This window comes from Dermochelys coriacea, chromosome 8 (genome assembly GCF_009764565.3).
Source record: "Dermochelys coriacea isolate rDerCor1 chromosome 8, rDerCor1.pri.v4, whole genome shotgun sequence".
NCBI lineage: Eukaryota > Metazoa > Chordata > Testudines > Dermochelyidae > Dermochelys > Dermochelys coriacea.
Window position 1 is genome coordinate 24,579,889 of NC_050075.1, and position 19,677 is coordinate 24,599,565.

At 41.3% G+C, this 19,677-nt stretch overlaps 1 protein-coding gene across 3 annotated transcripts in view; it reads right to left on the bottom strand.

Annotated features, from left to right (window-relative positions):
- The window catches only part of GABRB2 (gamma-aminobutyric acid type A receptor subunit beta2), a 238,709-nt gene extending 228,916 nt beyond the window's left edge, over nucleotides 1-9,793 (bottom strand). Inside the window, exons 1-3 of one of the 3 annotated variants that reach the window (XM_038414349.2) lie at nucleotides 9,197-9,793; nucleotides 8,990-9,081; nucleotides 8,040-8,107 (exon numbers count right to left, since the gene is read on the bottom strand). In XM_038414349.2, the coding sequence (XP_038270277.1) occupies nucleotides 8,040-8,107; nucleotides 8,990-9,081; nucleotides 9,197-9,273 (237 nt within the window). In that variant the 5' untranslated portion in view covers nucleotides 9,274-9,793. The remainder of the gene's footprint in view (nucleotides 1-8,039; nucleotides 8,108-8,989; nucleotides 9,082-9,196) is intronic. The other 2 variants (XM_038414353.2, XM_038414352.2) reach the window with 2 other exon arrangements.
- Between the last annotated feature and the right edge of the window lie 9,884 nt (nucleotides 9,794-19,677).

Below are 19,677 nucleotides of genomic sequence, written 5' to 3' on the forward strand. Positions count from 1 at the left end.
TGTACAGATCATCTCCAAGGCAATTGTTTTACATTTCTGGCAACTATCCATGGGTCTGAATAATAAATCCACAGAGATCAATTTAAAATAAATGTCTTCTACTTAAAAATAAAAGACTGAAACATTGCACCATAGAAAAAGTGATGTCCAATGCAATATGTTTAATTTGTTAAAGGAAAGCAAAGAAAAAGATATCAGGATTCTGTTGCTTTAAGGGCATAATTGTAAAGAAATGCTGCATTCATTTTAAAATGAACAAAAATTACACAAAAATCCTTGACTTAAATATCTTAAGTCACATGATACTGCAATTTCTTGCACACAATATGGACTGCTACACCCAGACAGAGCATCACTGACTTCAGTGGAGCAGTGAATGGTCACAGCTGTCCCTCTGTATGAAAGAAATTGCAGGATCAGGTCTGTAGGGTCCAATTCATTACTCCTTCAGCAAGAAAATCTCCCACTGAAATCAGGCCATTGAACTGGGCACTTACTCTCTTCCTTAAAGGTCAGTGCAAAGACCATACATTTAAATAGAATCAAGCTGGTTATGACACTGTAACAGGCGCCTTTCTATGGACTCAAGATTTATAGGTCACGGACATTTACTAACATTTATTTCTGAAACTCTGTGCAAGTCTCTATCGGTATGTCTACATGGCAAAAAACCCCAAAACAAAAACAAAACAAAACAAAACAAAACCACAACAGCAACTCTCAGAGCCTGGTCTACAGGATCGGGCTCATGCTAAAGTGCTAATAATAGTTGTGTCAATAACCTCACTGCTAGCCTGGGCCCACAAAGTCGAGAGCAACACACCTTAGAAAATCAAAGAAAACACCTTCAGAAGTGGCGAGGAGGTAGTCTTTGGGATGGGGGTAGGAGGGAGTCAGGGCTTCACTATTTAAAACACCATTACGTGGAAGCAGGGTACACACTGACATTCACATGAAGCACAAAAAGACAGCCAGTTCCAAAGAGCATTTATAAAATGGGTCACTGCTAATAGCATAAAGAATAAAGCTACCACCCTTTAAACTTTATAACTTATGTTTTTCCAGCCCATGGTAGCACACGTCTCTGTCGCTGCCTCTGCATTAAATACTTTTCTTTATTTTTAATCTCTTTCACGCCTCTTTCTTAAATAAATAGTATAGTGCTGAACCACAACTATAATTTGGATTTGATTGCTAATGCTGAAGGAACAAATGCTTCCTGTCTATTGTAAGGAGGAAGAGCACACAGATGGAAGCTAATATATCATCCATTAGAAGTAGAAAGAGGGGCTTGAGAGTGGCTACAGGTAATCAGACAGAGATTGGTACCAGCACACAGAGAGTTCTCTAAACATAACATAAGCCAATGAGTTAACAGTTAATGGAGAAAGCTACTACAGGAAATGTAGACATGCAAAGTGACTATTTCCTATAAATAAAATACATCTCACTCTCATCTTTACTCTCTTACTGCAGTAGGTGTCCATTTCCCAGGAACTATTTGAACATAAAATACATAATATTAAGAATGCATCTTTGGTACTGTACTCAATTAAAAATGTATTTTTAAACCTGAACTCAATTTGTATGTAGGTGTTTTAAATAAAAACATTTACATTATAATGTATGCACATTATACAGATCTACTTCATATATTTTAACCAATGCCTACGATACTGATGGCAGCACTCTCACTTTTGGGCCAGGTGCTCATGGATTCAAGTCTTTTATCGTCATTTGAGCTCTTAATTGGGTTTTTATACCACAGACCTGGGAGAGGGCACTGCACTACTAAATCCTTCACACAAGATACTAAACTGAGGTCCCTTCTGTTGAACCCTGCACTCTCCAAGAAATTAAAGAATTCATGATACTATTCAAAATGAACAATGGATAATCTCAATATTCAGACCAAAATTCCTTTTTTCAATAAGACATTTTGTCATAGCCTGGACGTTTGGGAGCTACTTCTGCATTCATCTAAGTTGCTACATTTGTCTATGTAGCCATGCACTACCAGCAGGGGTATGCAGTCAGGATAATTTTGGGGGTACAAAAGTTCTAAATCTATCTACAGAAATATTTTCAACATGAGACTCAGACTAGAAGCTTTTTGGGAAAAGACCATTGTCTTTTGGCCGTATAGCTCCATGCATACCCATGTCACCGCAGAAATAATAAATCACTAATGAGCAAATAGTAATTATGTGTTATAAAAGCAAGAAAGTGATGCCCTCCCAATATGTGGCTTTAATTTTCATGTTTATATGCCTTATATCAGGGCACATGAAATGGCCATATTCTACCACTCCTGCCCTTGCCAGTATCTCTGGTATGTAAACAATAAGAAGGAATTATTGCCAGCAGGCAGTGTTCTTCGTCTCTTTCCCTCCTTCTCTCTTTCTCGCCTTTCCCCCTCATTTTTCATCTTCCCCTTTTCTTTCTCTCCTTCTCTTTCCTTTACCAGGGCTCTATCCCTCTCTTGTTCTGCCCTTTTCTATCTCATCTGGCTCCAACCTCTCTCCTTATCAGCGTTACCCACCACACTCCTTCCCCAACTCACTCCCACACAAGCAAATGGTCCCTCCTATCCCATCTCCCTGCCAGGCCCATCGAGAGAAAAATAGGCTCCAGTACATCATGTTCATTGGGGTCCCACCCTGTCCTATTTCACTTTATTTGCACAGAGATTATAGAGCTTTCGGTGGGTCCGATACAATTGCTCCCCTTTACCTCCCTCTCATCACCCCTGCTCCCTCTTCACACACCCAGAGGCAATTTCTGGACTATCTCAAGTCTGAAAACCCTCAAAAGACTATTTCCATAACACCAGCCTGCTTCTGTTGCTTCTCTATTAGTTTTCCCTACCTGGAGTACCTCAAGGAACTGTGGCAGATTTTAAGAGAACACAGTGGCAAGTATGGACTAGTGATGGAAACTGAAAACCTGAGGTCCACTAACAGAGAACTGCTTTGTCCTACCAAGAAAAGTGCAACTGCACAGTTCTGGGATCACTACATCTTAATCTATCAGTATCTTATTTTGTATTTAGTAACCAACTCTGGGGCACTTTGAGTACAGAAGTTGCAATATAATATTAAACTTAATTCTCTACAGAGCTTAGATGCTATTAGGGTCTGGCGTAAGAACGTCGGCAGATTGTAAGAAGTGACTCTTACCCGGATAGACTAATACTGCCTTTGTTTCCTGTAACTCCTTCTCAATGGAAGGATTATACACTCAACCAACCATGATGACCCCCAATAAGACAAACCAGTCTATTGTATTAATTTGGCTCCATGCATGTGTACTAAAGCCACGTGCCAATATCTACATAATACTGTTGCTCTTTAAAATTATGTCCAAGTGCATATTTTGAACAAAGTCACTTGTTTAGATTCCACCTTCCTCACCTCATATGGATTAACAACTATAAGTAACACATCACTTAAAGTAAAACTAATTTTGGGGATAAAATATATCAAGCATTTCTCTCTCTTTTTAGGATATTCTGTATCAGAATCCCAAAAGAGCCACACGCGTGCACACAAATTGTTTCCAACTATTTTAAAAAAGCAAATCAAAATTTGCAACCTAATTCCAGGCCAATATTCTCCTCTGAGATCAGTATATCATCCATGGAAGGCCAACAAGCAGAACAAATGCAGAATATGCTATAGAGGACACTCAGTGAAGACTTCAGAGGAAAAGATATATCCCAAATTTCCTTCTGTGCCTCAAAACAAATGTGTAGGTTAAAGTTTGCTTTCTAAACATAATGGAGCTATTGGGGGCGGGAGAAGGAATCTTAGCTGCTGTGTCAGTGTCAAAGTCTCTGCTCCAATTATTAATCAAGGGGGTGCAGATTTGGAAATCTGACATCTCAGCTAGCATTAGTTGTTTAAAAATAGACTATTAAGCCCTCTGGAGATATTATCTTTATAATGAGTCTGATTAGTACTAGGGAAAAAGGAAGCTGAGAAGGAAATTCAAGTACAGTAACAAACACCTGGAAACTCTCTTGAGAATGTTGTATTAGGCTCACTGCAATCCAGTTCATCTTATGTAACACAGAATTCATTATAACAGGAAAACCATTTTGGTTTAAGTAGCTATTACACCTCTTCATGTTTATTTTCAACTTTCACCTGCACCAGGAAACCTTTAAGGAAAGCTGCAGCATGACTGGCACAAAGCATACTCTCAACAATGGTAATACAGGGCCTGATTCAAAGCACAAAGAAGTCAATGGAATTAGCTATGGTTACTATCGTGTTGCACAAAAGCATTACCAGAAGAATTTTACTCCTGTGAAAAATATGAAGCCTGAAAGCAAATTCAGACATGAAACCTATCAACTCACAAATGTATCTGAAGGCCTCACTACTTCCCTTTATATTCATTCAGTATAGCCTAGAGTTGAAAAGTCATGTACATATATACTCTTTACCAACAGGTTTTGAAAAAGAAATTTAATCTTATGAATATATATCCAACTTTCTGACTAGGAAAGGTCGGAAGTAAATGAGTTGCTTCCAGTTTTAATGCTGTTACTGACAAGAGTAGCTATTTTGAAGGCAACTGCAAAGCCTGACTTACTGTGGACGATGATGATAGAAAAACTTTCTGACTATGGAAGTGTGTCTGTATGTGTGTCTTTCTGTTGGAAAGGATGGGACTCTTAAACTAAGTTCATACTGCAGTTACCAGAGATCTTCTCGTGTTTATGTCCCAGGTTGTGTAGTCTCACTTGCAGGCAAAAATCTTAACTCCCACTAAAGTTAGTGCAAGCTATAAACACATATAGGCAATGATTTGTCTTCAACTGAAGTCAATGGAAACTTTGCCATTGACTTCAGTATGAGCAGCAGAAGTCCACAGGCAGGAAAGTGGACCTCTAAATGAGATGAGACTTTCTGAAGTAATGACAGCTGCAAAGAGGTTCTATCAGTTAAGGCCAAAACTCCCAAGAGAAGCAAAACACGACCCAATATGTTAAGTATTTCTTTCCTTCTCTTCTTGTATGCCTGTCTTCCTAGAAGCTCATTTCCTGTTCATCAGTATAGATATTCATTATGATTTATAGAGTACTGTAAGTGCATTCTTACGTGTTTCTTATTTTACAGTTAATAGGCTGAGGAAGTAATTCTTACTATTGTTGATTAGGAAACCCCTGACCTCATACTAAAAGATAAAACAATTATTGGAGAAAAACTTGCAGTTTCAGGAATGAAATTAGTCATATTCCAACTATTTAAACTCAGATACTTTTATATAATATTCAGTCTATAACCCTTTTAGCCAATTGTGATTGGTAAAACTGAATATATGTCTCTTCACAACAAACCTGCCTGCCAATTTTGCCAAATAATCCAACAAAATCTTTAAAGACTTCATTGTTTTTCAAAAGTAAAACTTTTCATTGAAGAAACTTAAATATTCAAGACATACACAAAAACTTTTCAAAACAATATTTAGTTTGTGTGTGCTGTGCCACATTACACAGGTGACATTTTTCAATAGAGATCAAATTTCTGGAAGTTATTTAACAGATTCTGCACCCCCTTAAATGAAAAAAAAAAGTTTGGCATCAATGTCCAGTTTTGATTTTGTGATGTAACACTAACCTAATGGTTCTAGCTCATAGCACTGGCAAGTAAAACTCACCACTCTCAAATGGATGTTTATAAAGATTCTACATATGCCATATCTGTTCTACCCAGATTTCATTAAAAGGAAGCTGCTTAAAACAAAATGTAATTTTGTTTCTTTAGCACTTAAACTTCCTGAACAGAACATACCAAAATATCCCATGATAACAAAACTAGAAGTTCAGTGTAAAGATGTTTTAGATTATATTTTAGACAGCTGCTTTAAAACTTAATACTTAGGAACTGATTCTGCTCATAGTGAAGTTATTGGGAGCTTTGCCATTGCCTCAAATGACAGCAGGACCAAGCACTCAACTAGCAAGTCTTCCAAAAACAAAAACTAATATTCTTATCATCTTAATGTTACCATTTTATATTATGGACCATTTTCTGTAAGTCACAGAACACCTTCAGTTACAAAAATAAACCATAAATGGCTGCCAGTGCCCTGTACAGACAGCATTTTTGGAAATTATTAATTCAGATCAGACCACTGAACCATTAAGCAAAATATATTTTAATGGGTACAAAGGTCAAGATAGTGCAAAATGGCACTTATATAACTTTTTTGAAAAATAGTTTTGCGTATATAGTCAGAAGCACCAGCAATGTTGGACAATTTGTTTTTAAACAGGATACTTATCTCCTTCCCAGTCCATACATTTCATTAATACGCATTTACCGTGGTGGTGCCTTTGCTGCTAGAATGTTTTATGTCTGTATGTCACCATTCAGGGCCCAAACCAGGTCCCTTAACCAAATAAAACTGAAAATATGTTTAAGACGGCAAAATTTGGCCTATAACATTTACATGTAAGCAAAATGATTACTAGGAAAGTTCAATCTAACCCCTGAAGAGCTCCTTCTCAGATGCAAAGCCTGACTTACTGTGGACGATGATGATAGAAAAACTTTCTGACTATGGAAGTGTGTCTGTATGTGCGTCTCAGATGTGGTCCTTCTCAGATGTTAGTTTCAGGAATGCTGCTGTTTTCTCAACAGTTCATTAGACCCCCAAATAATGGAAGCAAAACACACTAATGATTTAGTTAACTTCTTATTATCCTTTCAGCAACTTCAACATTTTATTAAATATAGACTATTAATGAAGAGCACAGGGAGAGCTTTGAGATTTACATAACAAAGTAAAATGTTTACTGGGGCTGATTTTTGTGTGTGCAGTTTGTAAAGCAACTCGCTTTATTTAAAAAAAAAATAGCTTAGGTAGAAAAACAAGTCTGTGAGCAAAACCTCCATTTGAACTCAATTCCCACCCACATAATCTGAAATTTTTGATGTAAAGCACAATGCTTTGTGACATTTTTGAACTATGTATTAATGTGCCATCACCTCATCCATAAGAGAAGAGATAGCTGCATAGTGTGGTTCCACATCTAGTTTAGTCTGAGATCAAGTGTAAGGAAATCTAGCTAGGAATAGACCTAGTTCTCTACCCACTTCACAAACTTGCTCCGCACATTTATGCACTTCTCAGTGACTGGCATATGAAAAAGCATGAAGGTCTTGTAATTGCATCAAATGATTGGCAGGCAGTCCAACGTGGCCTTGCTAACTGAAGTATTTGCGGGTCCCTTCGCTTCCCCATAGGCACCAAGTGCAAAGAAAAATAAATAAATGTAAACGCTTTCAAAGAACGAACAGCACATCGGGGATTGAGTTGAGGGGGTATTATAATTTGTCTTTCGGCTGCAGTGGAACCCTGTTGTCAGCAGGGGGCGCTCTTGCATGAAGCAAAACAAGACTAACATTGTTCCGCTGACTATAAACTCAAGGGCCCGCTCAATAGCGCTTACAGTACGTCTGAAGTGGTAGCTACTAAACAGTAAGACTGTCAATAAATCGTACAAGCTTTGAACATGTTGTGAGTCATAATATAAAAATAATCCTTAGATACTATATTGCAGATTATTAATTTATTGGATTTTTCCGGGGGGGGGGGGGAAGGCGAGGGCAAGAGGCACAAACCTGAGCATCCCTAAATCCAACCCCTCTCTGATTTAATGCATTTATCCATAGATTTTCATGGATTTTTTTTTACTCCCCAAAATCTGCATGCAGGTTTGGACTGGTAACATTTGCTGTAGCAAATAGGCAAAGGCGGCCCCTATTCGGTGTCTCGTAATGCCAAAGAGGAGAACAAGTCCTTAATAGGTTTATAATGCACACAAAGAACAGCAGGAGATTTGGGGGCGGGGGGGGTGGAGAGGAGAATGGAGAGTATGGTTGGTTGATCACCGGTCGGGGAGTACTAGCCATTGCACAATGTAGCCAGATGAGAGATAATCAGACATTTCTCCCCCCAACCCCCAAGCTTATTATTACCACAATCTTCAGGAGAGAGAGGGGGTAAAAAAACTAAATACTCACCATATTGACTTCTGATACCATGTCTATGCTGGCAATGTCTATGTTCATGCCAACAGCCACTGGGGGACCTGCAAACCAACGAGATGGTCCGCAATGTGATCTCTAAGAACTTAACTCATTCTTACCAGAGTTATCAAGACTTATCAAAGGGCGATATGGCACGAGTGTTGGTAACAACAAAACAGGCTCTCCTTTGATACCTGGAAAACCCTCCGTTTGCAGAGTATTTACCCTTTGCCTCCACCGTCAGCTGTAGGGACATTTTATGTAACATGCACACACGTGTTAATAACGGGGGCTCTATAGACACTGGCTATATAGACAGACACACACAAATCGATCATTGTATGAACCAGTTCAAATCGGTACCTGGGGGAGGGGGAGAAAAGATCGGACTGTACATTTTAACTCTTTCTACTCGACACATGCGACATGCAAACTGAGAAAAAAAGAATCTCACCTGAGATTCAAATGATTTATACCCGGCTCTCAAGATTGCTTTCTGGAGTAGCATGCACACAACTAGTTCAAAGTTGCAGCAAACATTGGGTTAAGTGACATTTTCTGTATCAGTTAACAGCATATATTTTGTACTCAAAAATAGTAACTATGGTCACAGACACAGCCTCACTAGAAAAAACGCTGGATAAACTTAAGAGATTGACATCTCAATAACGCCAATTAACCGAGGTTTTCATTGTGGGTTAATAAGTTATCAGCACACACTCACAAATGAGACCGATTACAAATATACAGGAGATTTCAATGATCGCATTAAGAGCATCCTGTGTTAAGAAAATTCAGTAACAATTGGCTTAACTTTCGGTCAGCTTGAGAAAATGGCAACATACACACCAAAGCAGCAGCACCCACAACACGTTTAAAAACACACACAGAGGAGACACAGCCTGGGTATGTAACATCTCTTATTCAAAAAGCAATCAAATTACCTCCAAAATCTGGCCTCAGGCGAATGTCATAGCCTTTCAGCAGTCTATCAACGGTCTCTTTTACCAGCGACATATTGCTAGGGTCATTGACACTAAAAAAAACAATAATACATATTTCTTATTTCTCAGATCCAATCTCCCCATTCGGGGAACAGTAGCACACAGGGCAATTCAAAGTGAAGGAAAAGAGACGTCTCGCTCACTTACCTCTGTGCACACACCATTGCTATTATTAAGAAGAATGACCAAATCCCAAAGTAGCCCCTTTTCCGGACTCTCAACATCCCTTTAGCTTTTGATATGATTTAGGGTTTCAGTGAAGAGGAGAAGAGATCCAACTTATTCTGGCCAGTGCAGTAATTCTAATGTGAAGCGCATGCGCACGGCGTACCACAACATCAAAAGGAGCAGTGGTTGCTGCTGGAGATGGAGCAAATTTCCTTGCCCAAAAAAAAAAAAAAAAAAAAAAAATTAAAGGGGAAGAAGGAAATGCATTCTTTAAAAAAAAGTCATCCCACAGGACGATCCAGCGTATTTTTGTTGTCCTTTTTGGCAGTATATTACAATATAATATAAACTGCAGCAAGCAGGGAAGTTTCAGGGAGTTGCAGGGTACAGCAGTTTTGCAACCTAGCTTAAAGGGGAGCGGACATGTGCAGGATCCGATTGGAAACAGAGGGGGAAAGAGGTTTAAAAGAAACTGGGGATGCAAATCGTGCGAGAGGCAGAAGGGGGGGGTAGCTTAACTTTACGCTCCCCGGAAACAGTCTACGCGGAGAAAGGTGAGGGGCAGAAAAAGGGACCTAGATGGGGAGGGAGAGGGTTGAGCCTATGGTAATCTTTCTGGGGGGAAATGCTATGATGATGAACCAGGCTCTTGTAAGAAGGGATTCGGATATTTCCTACTCTCCTGGCAGGAGCTGTTCCTAGGTCAGAGGAATTGGGGAGGGGAGGGAAGGACTCGCTGTATGACGTTACCAGCCAGGCAATTGTCAAGATTATTTATAACATGAAAAGGGTGGCAATTAAAACGAACGTCTCCCTTTTATGTCCCCATTCGATTTTAGCGTGGCTGCTAAAGAGTACAGCAATGGCTGGCAAGGATGGGCAAGTGTGGGGAGGCTGGGGGGGGGGGGGGGCGGAGATCATGCTCTTTAGCAGGGAATGCAAATTCCTCAGGTAGATTTAGCCAGGCTACGGTATGGGGTCGGGGAGGGGGGCTACCCTGCAAAGAAAACTGGGCTTTTAGTGACCATTCCATACCCGGTGCATTTCCACTCACAGACCCTCCTTACCTTTCTGAGTAAAACACCAGAGCGGCTGAAATGCAGTGTTTAGCCGAATTAATGCTTCAGAAGAAAGCAGAGACGAGCCGAAAACTGATTTGAGGATGTTTTGAGTGACATTTAAATCCTGAGCAGAAGAGAAAGAGAGGGAGGAGGGAAGGGGGGGAAAAAAAGAGAGGGCTTTAAATTATTCCTTGCAAATCTGCCCGCTGCTGTAGCCCCTTTTACACCTCCTCCTTCTCCAAATACCCATTTGGACCCGTGGATCTGTGTTGCTTCATTGAACGGATCTTTGGGGTGTGCACGCGTCCTCGCCTTGCCTGGATTGCACACGGAAGGGAATTAGGCAGAGACACTTTAATTCCACACTTCACAAAAGCAATATTTAATTCGCTGCAAGGGGAAGGGAGGGTGGGAGGAGGAAGGAAACAAGGGTGCGTGTTGCACACAGAGAGAGAGAGAGAGAAAGAGAGAGATGTGAACCGTGGCTAAGGAAGAGACGCTTTGAAAGCCCCCGATTTCCCTCAATAAACGTTTAGTCATTCCACCCCCAGCAAATGACAAGCGCTCCAGGCCTGCTAAATCTCGCCCCCCCCCCGGGAATGGTTTAAAACCTCATGCCCCCCTACTCCACAGACCACAGCCCGTTGCCTGGTGAAAGGCCATTTCACATGCATGCATATCACAGTCACCAAACAAATAAACGCCTCCGATCGCCTGGACTAGGGTGGTTTTTTTTGGGTTTTTTTTTTTTAAACGTATGGATATATTTTATAAACTGAAGCAAGAGAGGTAGCTGAGCCCCGCGTGAAGATGCAGAGCACAGTCCCCGGCCTCCCTGGGCATGCACTGCATGTAAAAACCAACCCCACTAGCTGGCTGGAGGTGCAGCAGTGAGAATGGCAGAGCTGCAGCGAGCGCCGGCCAGCTGTAGCAGCCCCCAGACCCGGCTATGTCCACGTGACGTCAGGCAACAGGCGGGTCCCGGTAGCACGTGTTGCTCTTGGCAGATTGCTGGGAGGGGAGCTCGGGGAAGAGCAGCTGGGGCAGGAGCGAGAAAGGCTGGGTGGGGGGTTCCAGGAAGAGCACCTGGCCAAATAAGATGCATGTGAAGAGGGTGCAACTGAGGAGGCATGGTCTAGATGTGCGCCGTGGGAAATGGGTGCAGCTGAGAAGAGGCATTACAGGGAGTGAGTGCAGCTGTCTGAGGGAAGGAGCTACAGCTGAAGAGACATTGCCTCAGGAAGGCGCATGGGAAGGGGGTACACGTAAGAAGGGGCATGGACCAGGAGTGCAAATGAGCAGGCCTTGATTACAGGCAGAGGGTAAAAGCACAGATAATATGTGGGAGAAGGGGTACAGCTTATGAGACCTTGAAGAAACAGCAAGGATGCAAAGGAGGAAAAGCTGAATATATGAGCCATAGATGTAAAGCCTGGCAGCCATTTAACAAAATTCTGCAGGTATGTTTAAAATAAATGCAATGTTCAAATATTACAGGTTAGTGAGTGGGAAGGATCAGAGTCAAACCTTGTAGGGGGTCAAAATATCTTCCACCTACCCTTCAAAATATCTTAGGTAACACAGATACCAGTTTACCACAATGTAGTGCATTCCACAAACACATGCAGATCTACCAGTCTGCTACACTCACACAGTAAATCCTATCAATAGGAAATAGGTAGGGTTGAGCAGCCCCCTACCACCACAACCCTTAAATGTCACCCCTGACAAATTAAGCCTTTTTATGAGATCTGTGTATTTATTTGGTTTTGGTTCCTCTGAAAAATATTAGACTCAAATTATTTTTGAAGTACCAGAGTAGGGGGAAAAAAGAGGTTAATATGCTTGCAAAGATGACTGAGACTCTCCCCTATTATGGCGGTTGGAGTTATGATATAGGGAGAATTCATACTTATGAACACCACAAGGTTAACAGGCTAGAAGAGTTTTCAGGAGCTCTGAAATGTCTTATGTATTCTAAAAATAATCACGCTTGAGTAAAAATTTTTAGCAATTTGTCACACTGCGATGCCCCCTCCCCTTTTTTTTTCCTGTTCAAGATTAAGAAATAGGACTTTTTTTAGTGCATGACGGATGCTATGTTAATCAATAAAGGTATCTGTTCTCTCACAGCTGGGATGCTTCACTTTCAAAGCACTTGAAAAATGGCCCTCGAAGCAGGTGGTGGACATTCATTTGTACAATGAATCCTGTATTGTTTAGATATATGTATAATATGCATTTCTTTTTTTTTCTGCAACCACATGATAAAACCTGCAGTCTGGTTGGAAAAGGCATTGATTGTGCACCTTTGTCCTCACCCGTAAGGATTTACGTTGGAACCGCATCTGACATTTCAAATTCTTATGTTATTTTCAGCTCTCTGATATTACTATTATATTGAACTGCTATTAAAATATTTCTTTTTCCTGTCCAAATGTGAATCAGATAAAAAGAAAGATCTAAAGCCCAGGGCTGGCAATATTCAGTACTAGATTAGGGAAAGATTTATCGTTTAATGCTATGTGACAGGGCTAGAAACAGAGGAGTCAAGATATACAGAAGTGAATACAGTTTTATATGGCAATGTAGATAGCATTTGTACTCAGCTTTAGCGTTTGAATAGATAACCGCTCAAAACAGTGACATCCTTACACATATAAAAGTTTATTTTGTTAATGTATTATAAATATCAATTTTAAAACAGTGATACAAAACTGTATATAAAAACAAAGTATGGACAAACAAATAAACACTTTACAATAACAGAAGCTACTTAAGTTAATTTTAAAATCTAAGAACCTGATGACGCTATACAGTAACTAGAGGCCCGAGATCACTCTGTTCACACTGACTTCAGTGGAAGTTGAGGGTGCACTGCACCCCATGGGATCAGGGCCTGAGGCAACTTGTCCATTCTATTGATGTAGAAAATGCATTGGGATGACCACCTCCTTCTCATATGCAGACATCGGAGCTCAATGTCCAGGTTCCATATTCAGAAGATATGATCTATATCAAGGGAGACTAAGCATTATAAACTGCCATCCATTTGTGCCCCGCAGACAGATGGAGAGGAAACCTAGCTAATCTGGTCCATAGTTGTGGCTACACTGGACAAAGCAGACAGTAGCCTGTTGAGCTAATGGGGGCACCACCAAACAGCTGTTTGGCCACACTACCAAACAGCTGTTTGGCAACTCCAGGAGGGGCTTGCGGGAAGTTGGAGAGCAGCAGGCAGGGGTCTTGAGGAGGGGATGGAGTGGGGACAGGAAGAGGCGGAGCGAGGCTGGGGCCTTGGGGAGGCGTGGGGCAAGGGCGAGGCCTCAGGGAAAGGGGCGTAGTGGGGGCAGGGACTCGGGGTGGAGCAACCCTGGGGAAAACCACAAGTTGGTGTCTGTGCTGCACTAATATGAGTGGTCAAATTCAGCTCCATGTTGACAAGCTGAGTGGTGACTGCACCCCCAGAACCTAGATTACTATTCAGCTGGAGCAAACATAAAGGTCACTAAAGATGTAGGGTCTGCTCCCCAGGAGATTCCTGATAGTTTTTGTATTAAGGTGAAACAGGAAGAGATGATATTTTCAGATGCTCATTTTCAGGTGAGGCACTACATCAGGCTATGGTTGAGTGTTGCTCCTGAGTATGTGACAACTGGTTGGAATGGCAGCAGCCATCCCTGTGCACAGATCAGGATGGGTCACTTGGCAAGATGATTGTTTAGATTGAAAGTAGTTGCAACTGTCTTGGTTTCACTAAGAATTAGTGGAAATAAGTGGTCAAAATATCCACGTCTTGACTAAAAGAAAAGGAGGGCTTGTGGCACCGTTAGAGACTAACAAATTTATTTGAGCATAAGCTTTTGTGAGCTACGGCTCACTTCATCAGATGCATGCAGTGGAAAATACAGTGGGGAGATTTATATACACAGAGAACATGAAACGCTGGGTGTTACCATACACACTGTAACAAGAGTGATCAGGTAACACCTAGTGTTTCATGTTCTCTGTGTATATAAATCTCCCCACTGTATTTTCCACTGCATGCATCCGATGAAGTGAGTCGTAGCTCACAAAAGCTTATGCTCAAATAAATTTGTTAGTCTCTATGGTGCCACAAGTCCTCCTTTTTCTTTTTGCAGATACAGACTAACACGGCTGCTACTCTGAAACATGTCTTAACTGAGATTCACTTCAACCCTATGGGAATAGTTTCCTGTGTCAGCAATACAGATGTCATCAGCATACACATACTTCTCAGCCCACGTTCCAGGAAGGTCATGTGTACATAATAAACAAAAAGGGGAACCAAAATTGCCCCTTGTGGAAGCCCTTTGCAGAGATGTTTAAGGTGACTGATTTTTCTGCCTGACTTGCAGGATGTAACTTTGGTTAATCATTTCTCAGATGAACCCCACCTTCAGTCAATGTAGAATAAATTTCAACAGCAGCTTGTCAGTCTGCCTGATGTGCCACAGAATGCCATAAGCCAACATCAGGTCAATAAGGGCTGCACCAACTTTCTTTTCTGACTCAGATGATTTTCTGTGTCTTGAGTCAGACAGACTGCCTGATCTTGGGTGCATCATCCCCTCCTGAATCCATCTTGAATGCAAGACAGTTGATAATCGGCTATCTGGATTGGCAGGAGTCAGTCCTACTCCACTGATTGGTTAAGGTCTGGCATCTCATGATTCTGCAAATTTTATACCATAGTGGAGACCACCAGATTCCCAATGAAAGCCAGGACTGGCTTCAGCTCTGGAAAATCCTGAGATATTTGGCTTTAAAAACATGACAATTTTGTGTATAAATAAGGTAGTGTAGATGACTTTTAGAGACTGACTACCTCTGATCTCCTTACATTTGTACTCTTGGTAGCTTAAAACACCTGGCTTCACAAGTATAGAGATGCAAAAAATAGTCCCCATAAAATGTTAACTCTCTAAAGCAATCTTTTTTTTCCCTGCAGCATATATAGAATATACAGAATATAGTGTGCCGTGATGTGAAATAAGAATTTTGGGCCAGATCCTGAGCTGCTATAAATCAGTGTAGCTCAATTAAAGTTAATGGAGCTACAGATATGCCCGCTTACACTAGTTGAGAATCTGTCCCTTTATTTCTTTACTCAGGGCTATGCCACTTGTGAGTAATAAGTCAAAGTCATGCTGACAAGACCTTTTATACCTCTCCTCACTATCATGTTTACACACACCTGTACAAGTGCAGTTTCCCTACTTCTTGGCCTTTTCAATAAGATGAAGTGTAACAGTGGCAGTAGCATAGCCAATTGGGTTAATCCTAGGTGTGATTCTTGCTTGTTGAAAACTTTCTTCCCTGACAAACCAAAGGCTGTACCGCACCCATGTATCTATTTGATACACCAATACTGACTTGGACTCTGAATACATTCTATGGGTGGCATACCCAAGATCACTCATTCACTGACACTTTAAAAACTCCTGCACCCCAATCTGCGTCTATGCTGGTTATGTACTATGTATCTTGTGACCCTTGTAACAGATACTTGTAATCCCTCATAATTCAAGCTTGACCCCAGATGCCCAGTACCCTCCCTCTTAACTTGTGTAAATTTGATTTTAAACATTAGCTTTAATTTTTTTTAAAATCTGTTATGAGTTTAATATCAGATGCATTCCCTACCATCTGATATGTACTTTGTCTTGGGGACTGAATATGTCCCGCAGCCATTATAGGCGAATGTTTGTGATGATGTGTTTTTAATAAGTCTTTTCCACTTCTAACTTCTCTAAGATAAGACATGTTCTGACTCAAATTGAAATTCAGTAAAGTCTCATTTTATATGAACATTAAAGTTGCAATGCGTTTTACCACTTGGTTTTCTTTTTATCATTTTATGTTTGAAAGTTGAACTGATCAATCTTGTGCATAAATTTGGTCTGGTAAATTGTTTAGAGAATAAGTAACATTAATACAATGTTCATTGTACTTAATTGCAGGAGGAAAGCAGGGACAGGGGAGCAAAGCATAGATGTTAAGTAGCTTTTCTCTGTATGTAGAGTTTTTGTAATTGGAACTCAGATTTGTTCATTCTAGAACAAACTGCATATTATATTCAGAGTTAAAGTATAGTATATGTAAGAGCAAAACCCAGGTCATGACCCAGACTGTATTTTATAAGTGAAAAGAACGGATAGGAAACATTAAGGTACTGAATTCCTGTATGTCTTTTAACAAACATACCTTTTAGCATTGCCTGGGATCAATAGATGTTAGGTGTACATTGCACTAAGCCTTTTAATACAAAATGAAATTACTGATAATATAAAAATGGAAATGAAATGGTTGTGTGAGACATGGAATTTGGGGATGATTGCAGAAAAGTGTCAATTGTAAGGAACTGGAGCAAAATGCAGAACATCTGGCACCTTGAATTATGACCAAAAGAAATCTAAAACTCTTATCAAATCATGAAAGCATAAAAATGTTGTTTCCTTCAAAGTGGCGGAGTAAATAAATTAGTGGTAACAAGGATGTAGACCGCAAAATTTAAGTTCTACAGTCACTCAGTGCTCTCAACATGAGGAGTGAGCCCCCACCCCCTATAGTGGTTTCCACTACATTTGGCATCAGGTTTCAGCATCAAGGAACCATGGAAAGTTGAACTGACCCTGGGTATACTGTACCTCCTCATCCCAAATGTTCTCTTGCAGCTGTGGTTAAAGAACCTTGGAAAGCTCCCTGGTCCAGAGATGCAGAACTGGGAGATTATCTGTTGGGGGTGAGGAGGAATGGCGGAAGTGGATCTGAGGGCGATACTGGGAAAGGAAAGGTTTTGGTTGACCAAGAAAGAGTTGTTTAATGGGGGGGGGGGTTGGGGGAGTGGAGAGAGAAGAGGTAGTTGGAGTAACTGGGTAAGAGCTGAATACTATTTAAGGAAATATTTTAAAATAGGACCAAGGATGACAGGGACAGATGAGTCTATTTCAGAGGCTAATTGTCCATGTTTAGCTTGTACTACCAATTTACCTTTGACTTTTAAAGGCTAGGAGACCAGGGCTGTGAAGATAGAGGAACTGGGTAGGGGAGAGGTAAGAAAATATTTAAGAAATATAAAAATCCACAAACCAATAGGATGTGTGCCAAGATTACCTCACTTCCTGTGTGTATGTTTGAATTTGTTGTCCCATCCCTTATCAGTTTGTCTTGGGCCTTAGCCCTGCAATGAGACCTATGTAGGCAGATCATCATGACTACATGGAGTCCCATTTAAAGTCAGGGGAGTTCAGTAGGGATGCAGGGTTCTGGCTGCATGGATTGATTGTAGCATTGGGCCTTCATTAGCAAGCTCTTTGGGGCAGGATCTTGCCTTCTTAAATTATTTTAGAGCTCCCAGTGGAATCTTTGGCACTATTAGAGCTCGTTGGAAAATTTGGATGAAAAACAAGTGAAATGTTGTGAATTTTCCTTCCCACCCTCCCCCCCCACCAGCTCTAAGGTGCTGGCCACTTGTACATGTCAAATCTTAAAACTAAAACAGAAGTCAACCACCCGAAAGATTTTAGCATTGTTTTTTTCACAACACTCATTTCAACTGGGAGAGTACATGGAGTTCAATCTCCGAGAATCACAAATGAAATCCTCTTTATTCTGAGCATTATGAAGTCTCCTGCTGAAAGGAGAAATTAGGAACAGGAGCCAGCAGAGAAGGTGGGAGTTAATCCAAGGAAAAGCAAAAATAATGGATATAGACAAGAAGGGGAGAGAAAGGAGAGAGGAGAAGACTAGGGGTAGGTGTACCACAGTATAGCCCACAGAAAGGGGAGGGGGTTATGGGGTGTACCAGCCTTGAATTGGGCTGCCAGAGGTGGCCCAATCACTGTGGGGCCAGGAGGCCACGCTCCCTCTTCCCTGCTGCACATGCTCCAAGTGGAGAACTCAGATAAAAGGTGGCAGCCCAGGCCAATCAAGCATAGGGATACAGGAGGAAGGGAGTACACTGCTGGCTCTTGCAGAGGTACCTGCAGCGCCCCTGGTAATAAAGCCCAGGAACCTGGACTACCCACCAGCTGCTGTGGAAGCTGCCTAAACTATGCCCCAGCCCAGAGAGACTGCTTGCCCTGCCCTAGAGTTGCAGCCTGTTTGCTACTTTGCCCTGCCCAGGGGGCTAATTCTGCAGACTGTTTGTTTTTGCTGCTCAGAATCCATGGATTTCCTGTTTAGGTGACCCTGTCCGGGGACCACGCCACACTTGACAGAAATCACCAGCTTAATGGGGAAGCCCATGACCAAGTGCCAGAGCAGGTCATTCCCCTAATTTAGTATTTCAAATGGTGCTCCTGAAAAATGTGGCTGGAAATTACTGTTTTAGGTCTCCAGTCAAAGTAATTTCCCAAAAGTGAAATAATCTGTGTGTCTGAGAAGTCAGGCACAGGATCTGCATAAAATGTTTGCATTGTCAGATACAGACAGCCCTCTAAAAATATGTATGGGGGAGCCTGAGCTCTAGGAAATCAAACATGGAATATGGTTTGACCCAGAGTCGTTGGTTTGAGACTAAATTATTCAAGTTATTCTAATCTGAAATGAGTGAATCAGGAAGTATTTTTCAATCTAATTTATATAGCAGTTTTCATATATAGATCTCAAAGTGCTTTACAAAGTTAAAAATGCCCATGGCCAGTCTATTGTTGAGGGCTGATCCTCAACTGGTGTATTTTAAGAAATGCAAAATATTTGCTTGAAAAGATAGCTAGAATTCCATATACTTGATGTAACAAACAAGCAAACGTCTTCCCACATCAGTCTTAAGTAAAGCCACCAGGGTCAGAAGTAGAGAAGTCCATATGGAAAAGGAGTTTAGCCTAAGGAGAAATGTAATGGGTGAACATTAGTGTCATTTGCTTGTCTTCCAATTGCTTTTTGAATCATTATTTTAAAATGGGAACTATGAGAACAGAGGCTTGTAATTTACCATAAGCAAAATTATGGCTGCCCCTTTATGGGTGTTCGAGAAGGGGGGGGGGGAAGAGCTGAGGGAATCTAGTCTCCCTCTATGCTGGAGCCAAGCAGAATGCTACTTCTAGCATTCCATGAGCAAAAGCAAGTAGCTGGTGCTCCCTGCAATGCTCTAGATCAGTGGTATCCCTGGACCCCTGGGAGTCAACTGTGAGTTATGCAGGGGTCTGTCCCTGGAGCCAGGGCTGGAACAGGTGCTTTTGTCACATGGAGGATACTATTTTGTTCTTAATGTTGTCCTCCACACAGCATGACCCCACACTCACCGTGCATGAGAAGTCATGCTGCTGGGGAGTTCCCAGGGGTGGTCTGGGTCTGGCCAGGTCTGGGACATGTAGTCAGATGCAAAAGGGGTCATCAGGGGGGCAAAAGAGTTTGGGAACCACAGTTTGAGAT